The sequence below is a fragment of the Cyphomyrmex costatus genome, unplaced genomic scaffold, assembly GCF_001594065.2.
Source record: "Cyphomyrmex costatus isolate MS0001 unplaced genomic scaffold, Ccosl1.0 scaffold60, whole genome shotgun sequence".
Taxonomy (NCBI): Eukaryota; Metazoa; Arthropoda; class Insecta; order Hymenoptera; family Formicidae; genus Cyphomyrmex; species Cyphomyrmex costatus.
The window spans coordinates 465,267-492,442 of NW_017280156.1; the positions used below are offsets into that span (position 1 = coordinate 465,267).

At 39.1% G+C, this 27,176-nt stretch overlaps 1 protein-coding gene across 1 annotated transcript; it reads left to right on the plus strand.

Annotated features, from left to right (window-relative positions):
• The first annotated feature begins 791 nt into the window (after positions 1–791).
• LOC108779568 (junctophilin-1) lies at positions 792–26,206 on the plus strand. Its single transcript, XM_018547000.1, has 9 exons — positions 792–1,565; positions 4,833–5,044; positions 20,289–20,584; positions 20,669–20,836; positions 21,070–22,152; positions 22,882–23,090; positions 23,333–23,470; positions 24,140–24,393; positions 25,926–26,206. Exons 1-9 carry the CDS (start codon positions 1,261–1,263, stop codon positions 25,979–25,981), a joined length of 2,721 nt encoding a protein of 906 aa, XP_018402502.1. The 5' UTR covers positions 792–1,260; the 3' UTR covers positions 25,982–26,206.
• Positions 26,207–27,176: the final 970 nt, after the last annotated feature.

Below are 27,176 nucleotides of genomic sequence, written 5' to 3' on the forward strand. Positions count from 1 at the left end.
GAGAGAGAGAGAGAGAGAGAGAGAGAGAGAGAGAGAGAGAGAGAGAGGCACATTCCGAGCGGATCACGGATGCTTATAGAAGCGTTGCGTAACGGCGTCAGGCGGACAGTGAAACCGCAACTCCGACGGACTCGTTGTCTAGTTTCAACAATTTCGAAGAAAAACCTGGTAACGTCGCGCGCGCAGTCACCGTATTCTCGCAAATACTAGAACGGTATCTTACGGTGATTACACCATACACAGTGCCAGGAGTTTCCGAGTGCCGTGTGAATGGTATTGGATGCGCGTCAAGTCCCGATTCCGTCGGTCCATGATCACGGGCGACACGTGTATGTACATGTGCGTGTATGCGAGAGTGAGTGAGAGGTAGATCGACCGGGGGGGTATAGGAATACGGTATGGTGGTCCGAGGTGTTTTATTTCATAGTGGTGATTTTAAGCGGGGGTTGACGATGAGGATAAGAGAGGAAGGCTATAGGAGTAGTGCTCGAGAAGGAGGTCTCTCATTCAGTGTATAGATTCGCGAAATTGAACTCGTCAAGGCCGCGGCTCTCTCGGGCTCTCTCAATTATCCGGCACCGGAAAAGAAAGAGAGAGGAGAGAGAAAGAGAGAGAAAGAGAGAGAGAGAGAGAGAGCCGTGTAACGTTCCACGTTCGAGATCGAGAGACGTAGATCCGCGCTCGTCACGTTCGCGCGCTCTCGCACGTTCGGTTCTTCGAAGTTGTACTAAAATTAAATCCGGGGCCCCGGCGCGAGACTCGCTGATTCTTTTCTCACGTCCGGCTTCTCTGACGCGGATTGCGTTGCGATGACAGGCACGCCTTGAGGATTCGAGCGCGGTCCGAGGGGTTCAAATCTAATCTTTCGCTGGGACAACAGTATACCGTTCGCGTGTCCCCGCTACGTCTCGCAACGACGTCGACGATATATGTATATATGTGCATTCGTTACGGCGGATCAACGTTCGATTCTTTAATGCTATTATAGAGATCCGGTGGAGGCGGACGTGAGAAAACGACGACGGCGAAGACGGCGAAAAAGATTACGACGACGTCGGAGGAGAAGGTGGCGGAGAATGGAGCAACGTACAGGGCAAGGCAGATGTTACTGATGAGCAAACGCAAGTACGACCACGACGACGATAACGATCACGACGAAGACGAAGGTAACGAGGGAGTCGAAGAGCAGTAGTAGGAGAAGAAGGCGGAGGAGAGAAGAACGAGGAAAACGAACGACAGTGCCTGCGGTAACTGCGAGAGATGCAGCAACAACCGCACTCTGGCCAGCAACCATCCGGGGCGCCGAATGGGGTGGCGGGGGGCGCCCAATTGCCACAAACAGGTGGCATAAGTCCGGCGCAACCTGGCGCGACCGGTACCGCCACCAATCGTGCGCAAGTTAACGGGGGCAGATTCGACTTTGACGACGGTGGGACCTACTGCGGCGGCTGGGAAGACGGCAAGGCCCATGGCCACGGCGTGTGCACCGGGCCCAAAGGTCAAGGCGCCTATTCTGGCAGTTGGCACTTCGGCTTCGAAGTATCCGGCGTCTACACCTGGCCTAGGTGAGCGACTATCGTTGATACCGACTACTCGTTACATTAGCACGTGGTGCACTTCGTTATAGGCTGCAAACCTGGTGTACAGGTGTCTTATCGACGCTTGGCGTATTTCACAGTGTACAATTATTAACTATATGCACTAGGCAGACACAATTATGAAGGATTACGATAAATTGTTAATTCTCGTGATATACGTAATCCACGATGCTCGTCCGGTTGCGCGCGTTTCGTAGAACGAATTAATCTTGTATTCTCTTCGCGTTGGCGCACTCTCGGGATTTTCACAACGACCGCCACTCCTCCGGGTTTATGAAGGATTAACGCTGAGCTCGTTTGCATCGTGACGAGTGTATGGTTTTCAGGCTGATTATCCGGTATTACGTTACCACCACTGCGCCTGTTTCGCGTTAACAATGTCGCTTAGCTGGGCAAACAATTACTGAACACGATTACACGCCGCAGGAGTAACGTAAGGTCTGACCAAACGCTATTTTATGAGGCTCGGATTCAGTAATTGCAGGAAATTCCCCGGCAATCTCTACCGGACGTTTCACTGATGATTTTCGCGAATTCCCGCGTCGAATTCACGAGACTCCCGGCGTCGCGTGCGGCGCATGATGTGCAAACCGCGAACCTTGACACGTATCTTGGTAGTATATACCTCGGAGGGAATCTCCCGATTTCTACAAAACTGGGTCACTATGCGCAAGGACAACCGGAGCAGGTCACCGGGATTCGAGTCGTAAGGACCTAGTTCAGGGTCGTGGATAGGTAATCGTTGTCAAAATTTTCGGGAATGATCGCGGACGGTGATGATCGATATTCGTATTCGTGCGTGTTAAAAATGAAAGATTTTTTCATTTTTCTTTTTGGAACACGATCACAATCAATTTATCAATAAAATATATGGAAGTTATTCAATAGAATTTTCCTCAACAGAATGTACATCCTGGTTTCAGTAAAAGAATTGCAAGATATAAATGAGCGCTCAGATTCTTCGAATCCCAAATTAAAATGCAACGTTGAAAATCGTTAAACGTTTCTCGCGAACGACGACGTCATCAGCGGAAAATATTTTAGGTCGCTTTCTTCCATGAAATTGAGCAAAAAATGGCGGGATGTACTAGTTGCTCTGTAATCGATCGATTCTGCTTTTTTGGATTTCTCTGCTCAAAATTAATTGGAAGATAAAATTATTAACTATTTATACGTATATATATATATATATATATGGACTCCGATTTATAAACACTCTATAAAGTAATTGCAGAACCACCCCCTCCTTGTTTGTTTCTTGACGATTAGTTTTATGAAATGCGTATATACGACAATTAGGAAAAAATTGTATAGTATTCACGTGCACGCGACACGAAAACCCGGAAAGACTTTAACGATCGTAATTAGGGTTTCTAACTCACGCACACAATGAAAATATTGTTACTAAGAAAATATTATTAAGTAATGGAGATGTAATAAAACAGTAAGATATAACGATTTCATTTATATTTACAAAGGGCTATTAAATTGTACTCAAGATTAACGTTTTAAATCATACACGAACTTAAAGTACATTATTTACATATGTTGCTATACAGTGTTATTAACTTATTAACGATATAAATTTTAATTTATCGTTGCGTTACATTGTGATTTTTTTAAGATCATTTTCGGAGACTGGATATCTCCTTGAATGTAGGTGCATTTCTTACCGGTTTCTGGAAAACTAATATAAAAAAAAGAGAGAGAAAATGAGGTAGAAACGAAACGTGACATCCACTTTTCTTTCCGATCACGTATCTAGGCCGAGAGAATTCGCTGTTTCATTTCCGCGTAAACTGGAGCAAGGTCCATCTTTAACTAGCAACATTTTCCGACGACTTCATTCTCGATCATGATGATACTCGAAGACGAAGTCGAGGGGTTTCGCGGATCCCTATCGCTCGAGAAATGTTTACCCCACGTGTCTAGAATTTCACTATCACCGTTTACTTCCATTTCGCGACCAGTGAAGAATGCGCATTGCCGAGGGGACAACCCCGAGGGGACAGCTAGTGGTTACTAGCTGAAATATTGTCCCACAGATTGATTTTTTAAATTTCATACAATTTTATCTCATTACAAATAAATTTCTTCTCTACATATAAAATCGTATGGTAAAATAAACGATTTTATCTAATATTATACAATGATTCCTTGTGGTTTCATATGTAATTATCGGATTATACACAGAAATTTTGTATGAATTTTATAACAATTTTGGAAACTCTGTCCCACAGTTATATTAAATGGATTACCTCCTCGCTCATTGCCGAGAATCGCGAGAGATCACCTTTACAAAAATTATTTATTGCTCATAGTAAAACGTTCTTTTTATTTATTCACAAACGTTCTAAAAATATAATTCAAACATTATTTACAATTGCAAAATACATATAAGTTACGATTGCATTGTCAGAATTTCTTATGTAATTAATCGTACCGCAGTAGAACGACATAGATTTTTATCAGGCGACAAAACATCGTTAAACACAAGTTTACGCAATACGCAACACTTATAAAACGTTTCCGCAACAGTTTCCGCATCCACGTGCAGCTTTCGTTTATGTAATCGTTATTCGCAAGGACTTGAGAGTATCGCTCAGGCAGGATTAATCATTCTCTTTCAAAAGATTTACTATAGAGATGTTCTTGAAACCTTTTTGACGTTTTACAAATTGCGACGATTAAAAGGAAATAATTAAATTATATTTAATGCTGGATTTAGAAAGATTCTCTGCGATATAAAGTAATAACAGAAATAAGTTTAACGCAAAAGCTTTAATCGCACTTGAAAGAACGTTCGCTCGATTAGCTCCGTCTCCCTCCTTCGATAATTATAACTTTCATAAAAATATCTTAAAAGAAGGATCGTAGGCGGCGTAATCACTTTCTACATTAGCACGAGGTGTCAAGCTCTCTCATCGCCACTCTCCATTCTGTATATTCAACAATGTGGATGTAATGTTGTCATCATCATTGACGACAGTCGGTAATTATTGGATTGACTAATTAGACGAGTTTTCAGCTAACACGAATGGCTAATGATGGCATAAATAGCAACGTGATCCCTTGAAGCGTAACTCTTAAGGATATTTTTGCGAGCGAATAACAGTTGAGAGCTGCGGAAGACATGATGAGATTATCTCTACAATTTCAAAATACTTTTTAAGTTCCACTTGAAGAAAGAGAAGAGCTGTTTTAGAAGATTGAATTCTGCAAATTGCATTTCAGCGGGTCAGCCTATGAAGGACAATGGCAGAACGGCAAAAGACACGGCCTGGGTATGGAGACCCGTGGCCGTTGGCTTTACCGGGGAGAATGGACTCAGGGATTCAAAGGTCGTTACGGGGTCCGGCAGTCTACCACCTCCACGGCGAGATACGAGGGCACGTGGTCCAGCGGCCTGCAAGACGGTTACGGCTCCGAGACTTACGCCGACAGTGGTAAGCCCCAAGTCTATTCGACAAGTTTAATCAACGTGACTTTTTTCCCCATAAATTATTAACCGTCTTCTATGAAAGTCTTATGAACTAGACGAACAAACTGTGAGCATTTCCTTCATCTTGAAATCGAAAATTGTTATATGTAAAAATATTTCCATGTATAAAAAATATTTCTAAAAAGAATTATAATTCTTTGATTCGTTAATATTTTTTTATTTCTAAAATAAACGGGATATGCTTTCAAAATTGAAACAACTTGCAGTGTACTGACTACAAAAACAAAAAATCTTTTTGTAATAACGGTTAAAATATCGTATGCGTAAACAACAATAAATTTAATCGGTTGTGCAGTCGCACAAAGTACGGTTTTTTATCGATTTCGCATTAAAAGGATAATAAATAGGCGATTTCATTCACAAATGAAATATTTTATTGAACGTTAAAAACGCGTCGCGGAAATCCTCCTAGCATGCTCCAGAGAGCTGGCCTATGAAGCAAGACATCGTCAGTAAATAAATCACTGAGTTCTTTTAATAAAGCTTCGCGAGGCTGACTTAGGAACGCGGTAAATAAACAAAACAAGAAACGGATGTGGCAGAACGCGTCGTCGATTTCGCATTATCTCGGCGAGATATTTAGTTGCGCCAAGATTGATGGTCGCAATTGCGGTCTACAAAAATTGATGCAGTATTTAGGGACCTCTTCTTCGTCTTTCGAATTCCTCCGCTTACAAAGATGTCATTGTCGAGCGGAGTATTATAGTGGGATTTTATTTTTAAAACTCTATATTATATAAAATCGATTGCGTCTGAGGAATCGTTTCTGTTACGATGATCACCAATTAATCTCGGCAAGATATTTGATTTTTATTATTGCAAATGAAGCTTATAAAGAACCATCGCAATAGATAATACCGATCGATTGCGATAAGAGAGTTTTTTCGAAGAGAGTCAAGATTGATGATACTGTTATACGACTGCAATTTTCCTGAAAATCGATACAACCTTCGATAGAGTCTTACTTCTTTTAATCCTTATTACGACCTGTTTATTCGATCCTTTTTTCTTTCTAGGAAGATCTCCCTCTTGCACGACGCAGCTCCTAATTGTTGAATTTCACTCGCTACCGCAAGGAACATCGCAAAATTCAATACATCTTAAACGTCATTAACCAACTCAGTCATAATTTCTCCGCTGTTGAAATCAAATTTGCCGAATTCATTTAACTTGTCGCGAAATATCGTTAGAGGCAATTTTCTCTAGTCGCTTCAGTTACGAATAAACGATAGGTACGCCATTAAACAGAGTCGCACTCCGATGTGAGGAAGTAGGACTATTGTTCAACCGATCGATCATCGCTGGTGAAACATTATAAAGTATTCACGTGCTATCTACCATAAAAGATCGCAGCGTTACACATTCGTGTTTTAACATAAAATATTACCACATATTAATTAAACATGATATTGCGTCCTCAGACCTGCCGTTTTCTCATGGGATAAACTTATTCTCGTTACGATCGCGGCAGATGCTGCGTCTCAGCATCAGTTCTGTGAAAAAGATTGCGAGTAAACCAAATGAAAAATCTTACCGAGTAACTCTTTACGCAGCAGAGTTTTGTCGTTATTCATTTCATAGCAACAAAATACTTCAAAACTCGCACTACTTAAAGATAATTCTCGCAATTCTTTTATTTTTTAGAAAGAGGTAATCGAGATCTAAGTAAAATAGCGGTTAAATATTTAATTAATTTTAATAACAAGGGGAGGTCACAGTGGACTCTTCACGGATTTTAATCTCCTTCAGTATACACTGAAAAAAAGTCTGATTATATGTCATCAAATGCTGAATCAAATATTTCAAGTAAATATAGTTTAAGTAATATATTTAAACATAATTTTACCTTCACAAATATTTAGTAAGTATTACCGTTTAGTAATACTAAATATTTATAAAGGTGAAATTATATTATTTGAATATTTGATTTATATTATATTATTATAATTATATTATTTGAATTATATATATATATATACCGGATTCTTTTACTAATATATATAATAAATCGAAAAAATAGGAAAAATTCGAGGGAAAACGCCACACTTAAGCCTTTATTCTAGAATAATTTTTAAAAAATATCTTCTAAAATAACTTCTTAATGTTGAATTAACCAGCGAAAAAATATTATAATGTAAAATGAAAAAAAAAATTATTTATATTCTAGAAATCTTTTTTATTCATGCAAATTAACGAATTAAACTTTTGATATTCTGTATTATAATATTAGAAAAACTTACGTCACACCCTGCAAAAATGGCGTCTTCCCCCTGTGTATACGGATAAGATGCTATCTTGTATGAGAGAAGATGTCATAAGCAATTGAATAAAATAATGCAATATTTTACTTATTTACAGTCCATAATCAAGACTTGAAGTTATAAAAACGAATAAAGATGTGATAAAACACAAATTTAAAAAATATGAAAGAGAGTAATTTAGGAAGTGTATGTTGGACATACTTTTATTCATTTAAACAACATTTTATTTACTTGAAATGTTACAAATTATATATAAAGCATTCAAAATTTTAATCCATAAAATCATTTTTAAATGGTATCAAATAGGGAAAATTGTGTTTTGTATTTACTGTCATCTTCCCTCCAAGTGTAAGAAGAATATGTAATTACGACTTTTACGCATATAAGAAATTATAATCTATGTCAGTCACATACCTGCCAGAAAATACTGATCGAAATTATATACCATTCATTCGGTTTTACAGTAAACATCAAAGAGCAAACCTTAGTGATTAGCATACCATATATTAGAAAGAGTATATTTTATGACCTATCTTTCGTATTTTGTTAAATATTTTTTAATATCAATTAGTATGTACTTTTGAATAATTGCACTTTTTTTTCCCATTGTCTACTACATACTTTTATACGCAATCAGAATATACATATGTATGTGCTAATTCATTTCATTAGGATCAATTTTTTGTAATTAGTGCGAGATCCTTTCAAACATTATTACAAAGTCCATTCAACAAAATGCTCGGACACGACACAATTAATTCTTGATGTAGATTATGCGGAAAGAGATCAAAATCTATGAAGAGTCCACTGTACCCTCTTCTTGTAAGTAAAATAAATGCTAAGACTTGCACGCTTGGCAGTGTAATATCTTCCGCCTGATGAATTTGTGCTATCGCAGCATCCCAATTGATCATCGAATCTGATCATCGAAATCTTTTGCGCGAGGCATCGGAATTCAGAAACTGGAAATGCTCTGACACGGCCACGTCACGTCGAACACGCGTGCGTACATTATGCTCGCACGAAAATAGCGCGTCCGATCGCTCGACGCGAATCAGTCGACTCGATGTTTATCAAGCACCACAGGTTACCCAATCGGATTTAATGCTGTACAGTTCAAATGTATCTTTAATGAATCACTATAAGTCTCTTCCGTTAGATCTAGCCGTGGATTTTATCTTTTTAAAATTTAAAGGATAAATAATTTAACGTGGCTCAATAATATAAACAATATAAAAATAATAAAATGAGCATACAGCCACCAACAAAAAAAAATGTTGTTTGCAAAGTTATATATTTTATATTAATTAATATAATAGTAAATGTTTCAATCACAATCTGACTATCTTCAGTACAATTTTAAACTTTTTCACATAATAAGTCAATGTAATAATAAAACAAACTAACTTATCGATATTTCTTTGTTCTTATTTGCATCTTTTATTTGATTTTTTCATCCGTTGTCACATTTAAATTTAAAGCTATTATGTTTTCAACACCGGATTTCCAGATTCGGTGTTTTTAAATGGTCATTTTAATTTTTGTACGCCAGTGTTATAAGAGATTTTTAATCAACGGAGGAATCTGTTTCGATGTTCTGTCAGAATTGCTTGAGATGTGATTGTCTAATCATTTTACCTTTTTATTCTATCTCACATAAAAATATATCTCGAGATACATCTGTCTTCAGAAAAATACACGTCCCTTATTATCCGTTACAATTTTGTGAAGATGGATCAGCCTAATACCTGAAAAAGCCTGTGGCATGATCGTTCAAAGGTCTATATAAAGCGCCGAGAAACATCGGGCGGAATGAAATACGATAAAACTCTTATCCGCCACTACCGGCCACGCTCACTCTTTCTCATTCTCTCTTTCGAATATTCTCCGTCTCTTCTCTCCTTTCGCAACGAAGATAAGTGAAGTGCTGGCGCTATTTCGACGCGAAATCGAACCGGCACGGCGGACTCGCGGCGGAGGAGTCCTATCATGAATGGACCGGATGTCGGGACGTTTATCGCGAACGAACACAGTTTATATACACCGTACTGGAATGTGCATCATATTTAGCCGACAAACGAGTTTTCCGAAAAAGAGCAATAATAATTGCGAATAGATTTAATTAATTAAATTAATTTACAAAATAAAATTAATTTAATTTTTATGATATATTCTCTTTTCGAAGAAAAATATTATCAAATAATTCACGTTAATTTATTCCATTCTGCGCAGCAAATTAAAATGATTCAGTATTATTTCAGATTAATTTTTTTGTTAAGGAAGAATATCAAATTACCTCAATTCACCGTACGAGGAACGAATCGTTCTTTTATATCCAAATTCTCTAATGTAATACCACTATAATTTATCGTCAAGCACATTAATCCCATTAGTTTAACTACATTCGTTATTATATTACATCTATTTGAGGAAATCTTCAAGGATTAAATCACTCCCTTTGAAGATTTCTAAACATGAACACGTGGCTCTCGTAAAACGTCAGCTCGAAGATATCATGTCGGGTTCAAAAATTGATTAATTACCTAAAGTGCTTCGTTATTCGGTATTTCTTAAACGAGCGCAAAATACTAACGAAATTATCTTCTAAAGAAATTATACGTATATATGTAAACGTGTATTTGAACGTCTTCCGGAGAGAAGATTTTCAAAGAGATTAAAATTTCGGTCGCCCCGCTATACAATGTCAATACGATGCAAGATAAGAGGGGGGGATGAGAGCAAGGTGCAGCACGTGCATGCACATCGCGTGAAGAGGGCGAGTCCACGTAAACACGACGGGGATTCCCACCTATCCTGACGCGCGCGGGCGCGCCCAACTATTCCGCGAAGGCGCCGGTTGGTTCACCTCCTGGTTTGAACCACTTCGCCGTGGGTCAAGGTTAACCACAGTCTTGCCGCTCTCCACCCGCCGCTTCTACCGGTATATCGTGTGCAGAGCACGACTCTTCTACGTTGAAATAAAATCTACCCCTCCCGTCCCGTTGGCGCGCGCCGCTCGCAGCCGTCACGTCGTTGCGGCGCTCTGGTTCCTTTCGTACCCTCCACTCGAGATTCCATTATACTAGGGCAGATGTCTCCGCTCCCATTTAGCTGCAGCCTACACATTTATTTCACCTCTTCCCCCCCCGTCAACCCCCGATCGAACATCTCCGATGCATTTTCCGTCATGAATTTCCTCTTGTCATTTCACATCACCCAGTCAATATTTACTACCTGCCTGAAGTAATTTGTTCATTTTCATTCATGATCGGATTTACGTTATATGCGTAATAGCTAAATTAATCTGAATCTATGTTTATCATTTCCACGTAATTTGTAGTCGATAGGGATAAAATTGCGAGAGAGAAGATAAAACAGTTTTTCAAAATACTTAAATATTTTTTCATATTTAATGAACTTTGTCAATAACAAATTTTTAAATAAATTTAAATATCATTTGAACAAGCTTGGCTCGGTTATATACTTTTTAAATAATTCTTGCAATAAAAACAAAAGATAAAGTCATGTAGATTATGTTCTCTTTATTGTGTACTCCCACATACTTTCGGCATGTTTTCGCTTCTTTTACCGTATACAAAACGCGACACGTGAATCAGGATGCAAATATCAGCAATGTTTTGCTGTGTACTTTCGATACAACCGTATCGACAGCACGTCGTTTTAAATACCACTTTATTTCGACATTTCCACAAGTTTGAATTGTCCCGGTTTTATACTTTCCGAAAAACTATCGCAACACGCGGAGCGTGATTCGTACAGCTTCCCGATTTTATTCGAAATTGGCGAAATACATATACACATTGACGTGATGTTCGCGCTTATCATTTAATTGCATCATTTTACAGTGTGCCCAGTAAATTGCATAATCATTACGCAACGTTGATAATATCTTTCATCTCGTAATTATACATCTCGAATGAGTGATTGTCGTTACAGTCCGCTGTAATTAATTTAGAATTAATACAATTACAAAGCGGGTGCCACTCCTCGTTGCGCAAACCGTGTGTCACTCGGTTATTTATTTGAATAAAAGAATATCCTCCACCCAGACACAAAGGTTTTCTTCGATTCAAAGAAATGTTTCTTTGCTTGTTAAAGAAAAAATTTCTTTGATTCCAACTTTTTAGATGTGAATTTTGATGATGTAACTGATAGTATAATTTCTTTGATTTAAACATCACTTTTAAAAATCAAATAAATTTTTTATTTGATTTCAAAAAATGTTTAAATAAAAAAATTACGTTCAAATCGAAGAAATTTTTTTCTTTAATCGTATAACGAAGAAACATTTCATCGAAACGAAGAAACCTTTCTTTGGACGTCTCCTTAAATCACGTGGACAACGGCAATGCGCGATAATGCGCATTCGAGCCACAATCGTGCGCTTCCGAAAGTTATTTCCTCCCGGAATGAGTTATTTCCTTCGTATGCCAAGGCGACCCACCCTTTAACCGCGAATTAACATACCTCCTTAATGATGCCTTTGAAAAATGTGCAAGGTGTCTCGAGGCGTGTGCACGAGGCGTGTGCACGAACTGCCTCCCAGTTGATGAACGTCACCTTGTCGTAAAGGAGAACGAATGTCGAGATTTATTGACGTCGAGGGACGAGGATCAACGCGCGCGCAATTATGTCCTTTAATTAAAGATGCCGGGGTTAAAGGATATTTGTGGAAGCACAAGTATCACGTTTCAGTATACGGTTTGCTAAGCAAAGATGAGCAAGGTCGCAGATATTTGACTTTATTTTCTTTACCGAGCCGCATCATATCGATCCTTTTTTCTCGGGAGCTGTTCCACGTAAGAAAACACGTGTAGTGCTCAGTGAGATTTTCAAGCCGGATGTCTCATAAGTATATACATTTCGCAGTCCCACATTTCGTTTTTATGCGATACCGTCATTCGCACGATTTCTCTGAAACGCCCTATGGATATATGAATGACCGAAAGTAACGAATGATTCATCGTTCGCGAGGAGGATCGAGAAGGTGGAATGATCTCGCCATTACGTCTTCACGGTTTCAATGTACAGGTAGACTACTCGCTTGCATCGCTAAGAATATCATTTATAGGCCGGTATTCTTTTCACAGTCCATTCTTTTGCATTTCGAGACTATCGTATCCAAGTAATGTCTTAAGATGCTAACATTGCTCTATAATTAGTTTATGACATCTCAAAAGTGAGAAAAATATCTGATGGAAAATAAACGAACTAGTAGATTATATATCAATTACAATTCCATCTAGAATGCTGATTAGACCAGCAGATTTAACCAGAAACTTCTAATTCGTCCACTTTCAACCAGAATTTCAATTAATTCAACCAGACGCTCTTCTTACAATTAGTATACTTAAGACAGAGTCTCAAATATATAAGAGTTTTTATTCTCTTTTTTCGCGTAGTTTCTCGCGTAGTTTACCTAAAACACCTTACATTCGCTTATGCCTTTTAATAATACATTCGTAAGCGCATACCTACATCTCTCGATCGAGTTAAAACACTTTCCGAACGCCATTCCATTTCTCCCGTGGCACGTGGCCGAGGTATTTATTTATAAATACCGACGCCGACGCGTGCGCCGTTGGTATGAGCGCGAGAACTTGCTGTCGATTGGAAAACGAGGAAAGAGGGTAGACATGTAACAACATATCGATGCTCCCCGCCCGCGTCCGTTCTTCAACCCCCTCGTTGTCAATCTCCGGACCCTCGTGTTTAATAGACTTCTTGAACCGTCCACGCCTTTCTGATAAATCGCCCGTGACTTAGCCACAATCTTACGATAGGATGCGCGCTTTCATCCTCGACAGCTCGCGTCGCACATGCGCGCGCGAAAGCCGCAGGAGTCACGACGGTATCGTGAAATAATTTATGGGCCAATAATTATTTCGGAGAGATGGCGAACGCCCGCAGCGAATCGCCCGTGCGGCAAGTCGCTCGAGTTCGTGCGACACGTTGGAATTTAATTAGAGCGTAACGGAGAGAAAGACATCGCCGCGCGAAAGGAAAGAACGCCGGGAAAATAGATCGATATCGTGACTCGGGAATACAAGCGATATCTCACGCTGCGACTTAATAAAAGAACAAATGTCCAGAACATTTCCCTTTTCGAGTCGTAAAGTCACGTAAAAACTTGGAGCATTCTGTACGGCCACTTCCCGTCGAGGCTTTCGCGCGATGATAAATCAATTAATGGATATACTCCTATTCTTGGTCAAAGTGGATTTTAATGTTTAATAATTTCAAATGCAAATTTTTGCAAATGTATTATTTTAATTTTATGAACTGCGCACGTAAGATTTATCGGTGCGCAGTTTATAAAACTGAAATAATATACATATGTATAACTATATATTTGCAAAGATTTGCATTCAGCATTATTGAACACTAATATCTGTTTTGATATCAAAAATAACATTACATCTATTAATTAATTTATTCTCGTCGATCTTAAAATAATTTTGATTTATAATTATTTCGCGATTATAGTTTACAATACGGTACATCGACGGAGAAAGAGATAGTATAATGGCAGGGTGCCTATGCAATTCAGTAACACGGCGCGAATCATCCGATAGATTGTCACGTAATTAAACGACGTGTTAGAAGTGACCAGGTTGTATGTACATGCAATGAAAACGATGTCACGTTCTACGTCGTATAAAAAAAAAACGAGCGGAACAGAGAGCTGAATAATTTCGCGCGCGCGCGCGCTTGTAACAGAAGGCCGTGTAATCTACTTTTTTGCCTTCCCCCTTCCGGCAAAACGCTACGAGCGTGCCGCAACCCTTTATGCAAATAGCAGCTGTATATGGGATACGGAGCTGTTAATATTACACCGGCGTGGGTTACCTTGATGAGCCGTTTTTACCTTTACTTTATACGGCTCAGCTGTTATTCCTGATTTTTCCTGGCGTCACACGCCTTACGTCACACGAGAATCCGCCGCCACTGGTTGCGTGCGAAAAAAAGAGTCGCTGCGAATTTTAAACGGCGTTTAATTAATGTCAAGGATAGCCGTGAATCTGAAGACAACAATGGAACAAAAACGGAATAATCGAGAGTTGTTTATACTGAAAAAAAAAGGATGTTATTTTTTAACACAAAATTATTTTAATTGAAAATGTTTTGATTTAATAACAGTATCAATAAAATAATTACAATTTTAGTAAAATAAGAGCATGAAGTATTTGTTTCATTAATGGTATTATCGAATTACAATTATTTTCAATTAAAATAATGTTGATATATTTTTTTTTTTCAGTGTAATTATCGAATATAAACAAATCTCTGTCAAAGCGCATTTTATGATTCGTAGTGCAAGGTTTACGTTACGAATTGTAAATGTGAGATTTAGGGGTTAGTTCCAGAATTGTAAGTAACTCTCTCTTCTCTCTCTCTTATAATTTGTTCTCGTAAGACTTGTAAGAACTTATGACTGGAATGCTTATAACTTTAGTATTAATTAATCACGATATAGGCCTCATGATATTAAAAAAATAATAACAAAAACAAAATAACATAATCGTAGAAGTTAAAGCAAAAATGTGTAATTTTCTTTAAAACATTTAATTTTAATAGTTATATATAATTTCCGTACGTTTTGAACGACGTTCCGTCAGTTTGAATTTTATTTTTAGCAAAATTTCTTCCCTTTGATTATATAGAAATCCAAATTTGTTTACTCTGGATTTACGGTGTGATATGCAAAGAAATAAACTTATAATTAACTTATTACTTATTTGTAATATACACAATTTTAAAATTTAAGACTGGTCTACATAGAAGTCGTAGATTGTGGAGTATTAAGTCGTAGAAAACTGACCAATCGCAATCAAATATGAGGAAGATATTCGATTAGAATCGATCAAATTTCTACAATTTAAATATACGACCATCTACGACTTCCATGTAGACGAGCTTTTACTGTTTTTGCTGATGAAAGCAAACTGGAGTCGAAATGTACTAAAATCATATAAATATAATTGTCAAAATTAAATATTTTAAAAACAATTACGCATCGTTTTCTGCGTTGACTGCTCGCGCTCACTTAGTTTTCGTTATTATTTTATGCAACAGTTTTACAAAAAAAATTCTTACTAGCCATAAGATTTACGAATGCTCGTACATCTTATGGTACACGTAGAATTACAACTCCAGCCGTAAGTTCTTACAAGTTTCACAAAAATAAGTTACAAGCTTTACGATTTTGTCTAGAATTGATTCATTAATTTTTTCGGTAGCTCGCAGTAATATCATGGTGATACTTCGATAAGTTTCCCAGTAAGACCGCGCAACGAAGAAAAAGTATGCCACTTTGTTATCGCAACGACGCTCGGCAACCCGATACACAGCTATGTAATCATACATGTAGCACGCATGGCGCTCGGATCGAAGCCGCAGAGGACGTAACGACGTACGAATATTATAATCAATAAGAAAGTAGCCTGTTGTTTCGCGAAACAAATGATTTTTGTGCAATATTAAGTGAAAATGGGCAGTTAAATGTTCAAACGAAAGGGACCAAATTGTGTTAAGACGAGTCTTATTATTGTTAGTACCTAATGGATATTAATCGACACGTATATTGTCCTGCGCAAATTACACCATAAATGGCCAGCGTCAAACAGAAGCGCATGGTTCTTGCTCCATATTTCTTACGCGCCTCATTCATCTGATCGATCGCAAAAGAATGAAAGAGACAGCAGTTTTTATAACATCAATCGTGCCTATACGTAGTAAAATTTTTAATGATAAAGTTTAAGAGTCGTCAGGTTTTAAAAAGTCTAGAAAGTTCACTTTTTGCACGACAATCTTGCACGACGATGTGAAGCAATGTAAGAACAGATAGATAAATTACAGATGAAGATATCGCGCTCGGTGATATTTCTTTTTTTTTTTTTTTATTTTATTTTATAAGGACACACGTATTCCCTAGAATTTCTACCACCCTCGCCAGACACAGACACATAGGTAAAAGATAGTTAGGACGACCTGTTAGGGTGGTTTGCGACGATCTGGTGGAGGCTGCGGACCGAAATACGCTCGCACGGCCAATTCTCACCAATACCGAGATGCGTTCCGATGCACGTGCAACCGACCACCATCTCGGAAGATGGCCGTGCTATTTCAGGCAGACTAGCCAGTGCCATGTAGCCAATCAGGACCGTACGTCACGTTTAATTCACCCTGCAGAGATTGTTCTTTACGGCCATTCTATCGCGACCTTAATTCACCAACATAAAATCATCTGTAACTAATACGACTCGTTTTAAAAGGAAAGCGAAAGCATCGTTCCATAATAATGGCCAGTGAGCGCTGACGATAAATTCCGAAACGTCAAGTTTGACGATTATCTTCCACGATATCGACGTGACAGAAACTACGCGCTCCGGTTGGATTAAAGGCTCCCGTTTCGTGCTTCCTACATGACAGATATATGCCAGGATGACCCCCCCTATTTCGTGTTAAACTCGTCCTACGTTAAATCCGACTTGCGCTGCCAGTAGTCTACTCGGGAAATGAAATTTGTGGAGACTATCGATCGTCCATGCGCGAAGCAGTAAGAGAAACAAATGCAAAAAACAATGCCTCGTTTCACAAAATAATGCGTTATGCAAATGTATGTTAAATAGACATCGTTAGATACTCGAGCATCGATCCGAAATGGCATCTGATTCATAATTTATTTGCACGAGATTCATCCAATCGAGGTGAACTTTTTCGACGATACCCATCGTCGGTAGATAATTAGTGCAAAGCTAATTTACGAAACTGTTTACTTATTGAACGATTCTTGACGAGAATACTGTCGAAAGTAGCAGTGTAGATTAGCAGGACGAGAATTAGAAGCTCGATAATAATTAATCTGGGTCGTTGCTGACGCTGGATACGCGAATCGATATATTATATGGCGCGATCCACTTTTCCGCGTACTTACTGTGTAGTGCTATTCGATTAATGTCTCCATAGGACTTGACAGCGACTTAAGCTACATTTATTCGAAATTCGTTAAGACCCCAAGGGACACGAGACTTTTCATGCTAGACTGTCTCCACGCGGCTGACAACCCGAACTGACCTCGATAACGCGAGCACTCTGCGCAAAGTGGATGTCTTCTAAATCGATTCATAGATTTATGCGGCGAACTAAAATCATAAATCTTTTGGATAAAGAAAAAGAGGACAAAGAGAGGGAAACAGAAACACTTCCAACTGTGCCAGGACGAACTCACGAGAGTTCTCGAAGAAAATATCGCTGCAGAGTCGCCATCGTGTGTTGTGTTATAAACAAATATATACACCACACTAAAAATTCAAACTATCCAAAGAATACACCAAGTCAAGAGAAAGTTAAAATAATTTAATTTTAACGACATAAAAATTAAAATGATGATCATGAATTAAAATATTATGTCATTTTGATGTTTTGTTGAATTAGCGTGTTTCTTGGGTATAAATAGAGGATATGTATAGGGTTCATTGCGTTTATCCTATAGGGACAGAGAATCGGAGGAGAAAGGAAAGAAAAAATAATTGAGAAACTTTTATTATAAAATAACTCTCTCACAAAAAGAAGAAATACTTTCTCGGTTGGCGATCTCTTTCGCGTCGTAAGAATAATTCAAGGCACGTGCCAATCCTTCTGAGAAAATCGCCGAGTAAAAACTCATTACCCCGACTCGACGAGGTAGCTCCATAATGCAGAAAGATTTCGCTGTCGTGAATAGTCGGGGGAGCATAATGTTTAAACATTTACACGTGCCCGCGTATTTTTCACGATGCCGTTCACGGCAGTACCTAAAAATTAATTGAAAACGTACGGTATGCATTGAGACTGGCACCGTCGCCATCGCGACGGCAATTTCGAGGGTTCGTGTACATTGGGCGTCTTGTGTGAACGCCGGGAACCGCCGCGTGACCCACTTGCTTAAACGCTAGCGAAATAATATTCCGTCGTTGCGAAGAGGGGAGACGCCTGGCGTCGCCATATATAGGGTATCCCGTGCCGACGTCGTATGCCTGTTAATGACAGATTTCTTGTCGAATTGAATTTGCGTGCGATTCTGCAAAGCAAGAATTTGATGGAAGACTTCGTCGTCGTTGAAAGTCTTTCAATTTTGAATTTTCGATATTACTTTCAATATTGATTTTGATTTTCAACGTTAACTTCAGTAGTGGACCAATTTCCAATGTGCCCTGTTTAATATTGTTTATTTTTTACATTATATTATATATTACATTTTTGTATTATACTTATATTTTTATATAAATTTAATTATTAAAGTATTAATTTCAAAAGGATTGTATTAAATGGGACATCGAAAAAAATTTAAGCGTTTTTATTATATTTACTGTTACGTTTTTAATATATTTAAAGTATATACAAAATAATAAATTCGTTATATTTATAAAATTCAATAAAATTCGATAAAAATGATCAAAATAAAAAATCGAGATGGTAATATGAATAGCAAGAGCAACTGGACTTGTATGTATTCAAGGCTGAATTGTGTCAGAGAACTGAGAAGAAAAGCGTGTGATGCGTCTCGTTCCAGTGCAACGAAACGTCGACGCGTCTCGTCGTCACGATGCATACGAGCGACTTGGTTTGCATGCCAATAAACGTCGTCGGGGCCGAAACTTTTCGCTGCGACCGCAATACCTTGTCCAGGACGCGAGCTATTCAATGCAGAATAGAATAATACTCTTTCGAAAGAACGCACTCTCAATGCCTGAGTCGCTTGCTGTTGATACGGTCTGACGATGACTTCAAAGCTGCAATACGTAATAGTATATGATATTTGATGACTATTAAAAATACAAACTACGCAAATCACGAAAATAACATGCAACATCATTAATTCGGGGAAAGAATTACGCATCTTCCGCGCGCTGCGTCTTTCGTACGGAATTCGCACGTTTAATTTCTCCGACTGTTTTTTTTTCATCGATTCGGAATTCGCACGTTCTCCGAAGAAACACGCGTAACTGGACGCATTCCATCCCTAAGCGGGGCGCGCGTAACCGCTCGCCTCGTATCGTCGTGACTCACACGAAACATTTTGAAACACGGTCACGTTTTGGCAAAAACAATACATCTTATTGCCGAGTGTAGGCAACCCCGGGAATTTGTCGTAATCGACTGACGTGCCACTTCCGATTTCTGATGCCGACAATAGTTATCACATATTTTTCGCAACTTCACTCAATTATCCCAAAAAGGTTGAAGTCACCAGATTTGTAAAGCACCACAAACTCTCCATCATTTTGACTCGAACACGCGACTATATTCGAACCTATGTGTTTGTATTTGTATTTATAAGTTACACAGTGTGTATAAGTCTACACTATCCGACGGATTATTTTGGCTCAGGTATGAAAAACCTCATTACGGTACTTTACTAATTTAGTGACTCTACAAAAAAATCTTACAAAATCTCTTTATCATCAATGAACAATGGCGATTCGATTTCAACGATCAACTATTCAACGATTCAACTATTATTAGTACAAAAGATTTTATCATATCCGTTAGACAAAGTTTAACACAAAATTACAGAAAAGTTGTTTTCAGCGAAATCGTTGTCGCTAGCTTCAATAGACTCTTCTTTTATCTAAAAAAAAAAAAAGAAATTTTTTTTAATCATCTTTTCAAAGAACTCCGAATCTCTAACTTATTTAATACAGAATTTAATAGAGAGAGACGGTAAAACTTTTGCCTCAACGTAATACTTGGAAATCAAGTATTACGTTGTATATTGAATCACGTGAAGAGATTTATGTGTTAAGTCTATGAAAAATAATTTCATCAGCCTTAATGGATAGGGTGGCGTGTAATTTGCTGATGGAATGTCCCGTCTCCAACTTCTGTTTCTATTTCTGTTGCTTTACATGGATAATTTTGTAGGTACTTATCAAGGCCAATGGCTCCGCGGCATGCGGCACGGTTACGGGGTGAGGGCGAGCGCGCCGTTCGGTTTGGCTAGCCACTACAAACCTCCGAAGCAAGTAAGAGCGTCCTTGACGTCGTTAAGGAGCGCCGACGGAGGGCCAGCGGTCGCCCCAACGCCAGAACCCACCGACAGGAGAGATCGACGTGTAGACGACAGCCGGGGAGGATTCGTTTTGAAAGCCAGGAGCGACGACCCACCGGCTCGGAGAAAAAGCCTCACCGAAAAGTCCCTAAAGAAGGGTATTCTCTCGGTAAGGCATCTCTCTCGCGAAGGGACGATGAATTGACAAAGATATTTTATACAGAAATTATGTAGAAGAATATTCTGTCAATAGGGTCTTAAGATACGAAAGCAGAGGAGTACGGGAGATTTGGAGAAACGTGGTACTGGTGGTAGTATCAGAAGTAATGCCAGCTCGGCGTCGTGGATGTCGACCGAGAGCTCACAGAGCCAAGCTTCAGCGTCGGTTCACACAGATAGTAATGCGTCCTTTGTCATCGAGGTGGGTCACGATATTTGTGTTCCTCAGCTTCCTCGACAAACCTCTAATCGGATTTTAATTTCGTTTCTCCGCGACCGTTGAATCCGCTTATTCCGATCGTGTCGCCGAGAGACGCGTAGAACATCTTTTAATATAAAGTTAAAGCATACTATCTAGTGTATAAATTTAAAATTAAAATAAAATAAAATAATCAGGAAAATGCGTATAGTTAATCGTACGATGTCGATTCGCAGGACGAACAGATGGACGCGTCGGTAACTGAGACGTACTTGGGCGAATGGAAGAACGATAAGAGGACCGGCTTCGGCATATCCGAGAGAAGCGACGGGTTGCGATATGAAGGCGAATGGTTCAACAATCGCAAATATGGCTACGGTGTCACAACGTTCCGTGACGGCAGCAAGGAGGAAGGAAAATACAAGAACAACGTGCTTATCACTAGCCAAAAAAAGAAGCACCTCTTCCTAATCAGGTCCGCCAAGTTCCGTGAGAGGATAGAGGCGGCAGTGAGCGCAGCTCAGCGGGCGAGCAAGATCGCTCTGCAAAAAGCCGATATCGCTATCTCTAGGACGGCAACGGCGCGAGGTAAAGCAGAATTGGCCGATATTGCCGCCGAACACGCTAGAGAAGACTCCGAACTAGCGCAACAAACAGCGAGACAGTTCGCACCGGACTTCCGGCAGCCGGGTTTGGAAAGATTGCGGAACAGGGAAATACCCAAGTACGTTCCACCGCCACAGGATTCCATGCCGGGTAAGAGCATCTTACATAAGACAGCCAGCGTGGACCAACCCAGCGGCGCCACGCCGATCAAGAACACCTCGATAGCCGTCGACTCCACAACGACGGCGACAACGACGACGAACGCGATGCCAGCATCCACGGCGAACAATACCGTCAGTAATGTGATGCAGTCGATACGTAGGACCAGTATAAAGCCTCTGCCGCAGAATCAGCTACCTATGCAAAATCAGATACCGAATCAGGTACCGCTGGCGAATCAGACATCCATGAATCAATTAAACACTCAGCAGACCTCGCTGATCGGTCAGAATCCGTATCAACAGTATCCGTATCAACAGCAAAACGTGACGCAAAACCCGATTCCGACCAGCCAGTACTCGAATAGTATACCGAACCAGTACCAACCGAATCAATACAGCCAGCAGCACCACCAGTTCATCCAAAATAATCCGTACCAGTCGCAGTATCAACTGACATCTCAGGTTGAGCAACAATACTCCGATTATCAGCAACAACAGCAACCGATCGGATTGCACGAATTCCAAAATTTGCAGGCTTATCCGAGTCAGCAGGTGATTCCGGTAGCAATATTGTTCTCCTTGATCTTTCTTGGCTTCCGCGCACGCAGCCTTTCCACGCGCAATAATTCAATTTACTGATTATAATTTACCGAGCGCTTTCGTATGCCTATGGCAATGTTGTATCTGTTTGTGTGTATGTGTGTTTGTGTTTCTCTTTAGATCCCACAACTGATGTTTGTGCATAATTCCATGATATTCGCCCAAAGAAATCAATTTGGTGCGCAGTTTTATGCTGTAAGCAACTCAACAAGTTTCTATACATGCAAATTTGATTTCATCGACAAATTTAACATGCGTTTAACATTGTAATTATACTAATGACTAATTATTGGCATTCTATGTAACGTTTTAATTACATTTTTTTACCATATTGTTCTGAATGGTGATAACTAGTTCAACTATGAGTAACACTTTTAATTTTGGTTGAAAATTAGTGGATTTGACAGCCAAAAAGGAAGCCATTGTTTTTTTTTTCAAAGTATAACAATTAATCGTCATATGATGAGCCTGCAAAATTTTGGTAGCCTCTAATAACGAAATGTCGAACAAATACAGGATCTGTCGACATTAGTATCGTTTATCGCAGAAATGTCGATGAATACACTAGATATGTTGAGTAACACTTTGAAATATGATTCAGCCATGTATTTGTTCGGCTTATGATTAAAATTAGTCTATAATTTCTGGTGAAATCCTTAGAGCAATGTGAAATGATTTCAGACGGCAATACCGAATCAATATGGGCCTGGTCAGATGAATCAGTACAATTCACAGTCGATGTACATGCAACAAACGCACCCGTCGCAATACCAGCCTGACAACATCATGGATGCAGCGAGGCCGCCGAGCTCCACGAGTTTACGAAGAAATAGTAGAGTCCTGAGTCCTCAGGATCGACCTGGCGCTATTAGTCAAACGTTAAACGACAGGTCGGACGTGCTCTTTTTATATAATTAATATACCATAACAGTTTAAAAACATTTTAATACTTTTAGGAAATATATTTTGTATAACTTTTATTCAACTGCATCGTAGATTTCTAAAATCATACTTAAAATGAACCGTTATTGCACAAAGTAAAATATTTTCTACAGACTTTATACGTTTTTTTTAGATTGTTTCTTGAGGTTACAATCACAAGTTGAGGTTTCAAGCAATTAATGTGTTATAGGTTGGATCACTACAAGAGACCACCTAGTCGTGACAGTTCCGTAGATCGTTATGCCAGAGCGCATTCCCGGTTGACTGGATCGAGACAGCCATCCGTCGACAAAACTATATCGAACCCACCTCCGGATATGCTCGACAGGTGAATAACATCTATTAAATCGACATGTCGATTGATATTCAAAAATATTTATTTTGTTTACCGCACCTGAGATCATATATGCGTCATAATTCAGGAAAGATCTAAACCTGCGGTGCTTATTTTCCTACTAAATGGCATTTTGATAAATTACTACACGGAAAGAATTACATCTTAAAATTTACCCTGAAAATACGGTAATCGTGGGAGAATATTATATTTTGAAGAATTTTAATGTAAATCTTTCACATTCATTAATAAAACCACAATAAAATATAAAATAAGTATGATAAATTTTACTGAAGTGCATGGTAAAAATCTTTAAATTTATTGTATTGTACCATAATTACTATATTTTCAGGGTAAATTTTAAGAAATCCTTCTCTCCGTGCATAAATTCTGCGTTCCGCGTGATGCAATTCTATAGTAATTTATAGTAAAACGCAAGCAATCCAGCTGGAAAACAAGCATCGTGTGCCGCAGGCCTTAGAGTTGCGTTTAGAAATTTGTAGAAGATCATAAAGGCCATGGCACACAAAAGATCTTAAACAATATTTTAAATTAGCCACTGCTAACGTTATTATTGTTTACTTTTTTCTGGTGTGCCATGGATTTAAATCTTTTTAGAAAACTATCCTAGTTCCTTGAAAACAATTATTTTGCAAACGGCAGATCGACGAGAGCCCCAAGCGCGATACGTGGAGGAACGCCGCTAAACGGTTCCGTGATAGGCAGCGGCGCCGCGACGCCGACATATGCCGCGCCAACTCCCAGCCAGTTTGAGGGGGCTCTCATAAAAAACCGTAGCCTTGGACAGGACATTCTGCCGAGTACTGGACAGCCTAAGCGCACCGAAAGCCTCTACATGGCTCGCGGACCAGTTGGCGGTGGAGGCGGCGGCGGCGGCGGTGGTGGTGGTGGTGGTGGTGGTGGCGGTGGCGGCGGTGGTGGTATTGTGCCGAAGGTGAGTCCTTATTTTCTTATGCGTATTTATTCTTTTTATCCATCTTGTATATACATATACATATATATCTGTATATGTATATATAGACATATCCTCGCCATGTGCATATATACGTGCACCCATACATTCGTCTTGTGCACCGAGGACGTCTTGGCACTTACGTCATCCACCTCGAAAAAGAATTTACAAATGTGCCGATTCTACAGATATCTGTTCTGCAGAGCCACAGATATACAAGTAATTCTCGTCCTTCAATATTGTGATTGAGTGTTGTTTTAATATTCATAGACGATATATTGACGATCCAAGTCAGATAGAAATTTCCATAGAGGATTCTGACATCTCGTGCATTGACGTCATCGGACAGGCAGCATTTTTAAATTATATTCATCCTATGTAAATATTATTATTCATTATATTTCTACCGTACGTTGCATCGACATTTCAAAGAGAATTAATGCCACGATACAGTTATCTTTTTAAAACGATTTTTCGCTGCTTATTCATTTGGAACGAATCGCGACGTTCACTTTTTGAATGAATTTAAATTTTCCGTTCGGATGAAATTTTGACGACGATTTCTCGTGAATAACAAAGATTCGAGGAAATGTAATGTGTAATTCGACAATTTGTTTGGCGTTCACTCTGCCAAGAAACGAAACCTCTTTTCAAGACCAACTACGGAAATAATTTCGACGGTCATTATATACGTTAAACAAGAGAAAAATCGTTCGATATTACGTTGATTACCAAGAAGGTAACAATTCATGTAGAAATCGAACGATATTAGATTAAAATTTTTCTCACAGCAGAAAACGACTGAAAATTTGACAGAATTAATAGAATTAGTCTATGCTGTTTTTTCAAAGACCAATTAAAAGTCAATCATTCAAATATTTCTCGTTTCAAATTATTCGAAGATTTTAATGATTCTCAGCGAGGAATGATTGGTCGATCAACGTCGAATCGACAGTGATTCAACGTTGATCGACCATTCATTTCTGGCTATGTTATATAGATAATCGCTATAAATTATGAATAATAATCATCGGCCAGTTATGAATAATAACGCAAGCGATTATTCATAATGACCAGCGGTTATATTGTACATAATCTTTCAATGACTAGAAATGGTCATAAAATGAAATTATTAGAAATATACTTTGTATTAGTTTTATATGTCATTCTGCTGCGAGAATTTGAAATAAACAATTCCGGAAATTATTTTCATAAGCCCGAGTATCACCTCGCCCATGTTTAAACTTGCATTTTTTTATTACGATATATTTCTTGCACCTCGCCTGCGTTCTCGACGCACCGCATTCTCTCTCTCCCCGTTTTTCCTCGTTCAGAATTTTTCTCATCATATTCGCCTCTCTTATTATCTAGTTTACCTTTACCTATCTGTATCTTTTCTCTTCTCTGTCTCTATTTGTCTCTCTGTGTAATTGTGTGGCGTTTTGTGCTGTGTTCTGTGCATGCCATCCCAGGAAGCAGGCCGGACGGTCCCCGCCTTCGCCGCAACGTCAAAGGGCCGCGCAACCCTATAAGTATAAGTATAAAATATGTATACAGAGCGATGTTATGCAATAGCGGTTGGCAAGGAAGCGCAGCTTTCGATAGGCTCGTGTAGCATTTCGAGCCGAATCGGAAAAGTAAGAAATCACGAGTCGCGCAACCCCGATCGCCGTTTCCGCCCAACTCACCTCGGCGCATTGAATATTTCAGAACGAATTAAGTTCCGATAACCAATCTCGTCTCGGGGCAGTTTTAAACGCGCACATTGACGATATTTTTCTATGAATTTACGAATCTCTGCATCGTCCGATATTATCTTAACTATAAAAAGAAAAAAAAGAGACGCAATTGCGCGGCTTGAACGCTGTGTCCGAATAATTAATTATGTTACTACAGCTGTTGAAACAGGCTCGCGAGAAAAACCGATTTGTTCGGTTCCCGTCGGAGAATGGTTGAATTTTCGCAGTTTACGCACGTTCACTTGATATATACGTTAAAAATGTGAGGTAGGTTTCCAGAGCGGGGCCTTATATGAAAATGAGAGAATTTTCTAGTAACGAACATTTTTCGTGAAAAATTTTGGTGCTATGTTATGGGACGTAACGCTTAACGGAGAGACACTTGTACCTGCTATTAGCTGTTAACTTCGCCGCGATGTCGAACAATAAAAGACGCTCATTATAATAGAATCGCGGTTGAAGGAAGCGCATTTGAAATGAGCAATGCATATTTATGGGAGACCGACTTATTTTTCTATAGGAACACTGCGAGCCTAGTGAGTGATACTATTTGTTCACTCACGCGAACAATCTAGAATTATCGTCAATTTTTGATCATCACCATTAATCCTGGAATAAATCCGTTTCGTATCAGCGTTTGGTAATAACGATTAATACTTCGCTTTATTAATATTGCGCAACGAATTGGAGAAAGATATAGCATGTCCCGTTTAATCCGCTGGAGCCGATAAACGATAAAGGGAGCGTGAATTTATTTCAGGATTAAATAAGTGACGATCAAAACGTATAGTCGACAAGAAATGATAGAGCTTAAATATTTCCGAGGTATCCTAGATCGTGTTTCGTCTTGGTCATGAAAGAAGATTGCTGTCGTTAGGAAACGCTATTGAGAAACGGAATTATACGCTAAAGAGGATTAGCGGATTTCGCAAACCGCGCTTGAAAACGTGAATTGGCAACGACGACGTCGCCTCATTATATCAATTCG

Bases quoted from the DNA above. Each gene is read 5' to 3' on its own strand.
- LOC108779568 (XM_018547000.1), top strand. From the start codon at position 1,261: ATGCAGCAACAACCGCACTCTGGCCAGCAACCATCCGGGGCGCCGAAT. The intron at 20,585-20,668 runs GTAAGGCATCTC...TTCTGTCAATAG, and splicing joins TAAAGAAGGGTATTCTCTCG to GGTCTTAAGATACGAAAGCA. The intron at 20,837-21,069 runs GTGGGTCACGAT...GTCGATTCGCAG, and splicing joins ATGCGTCCTTTGTCATCGAG to GACGAACAGATGGACGCGTC.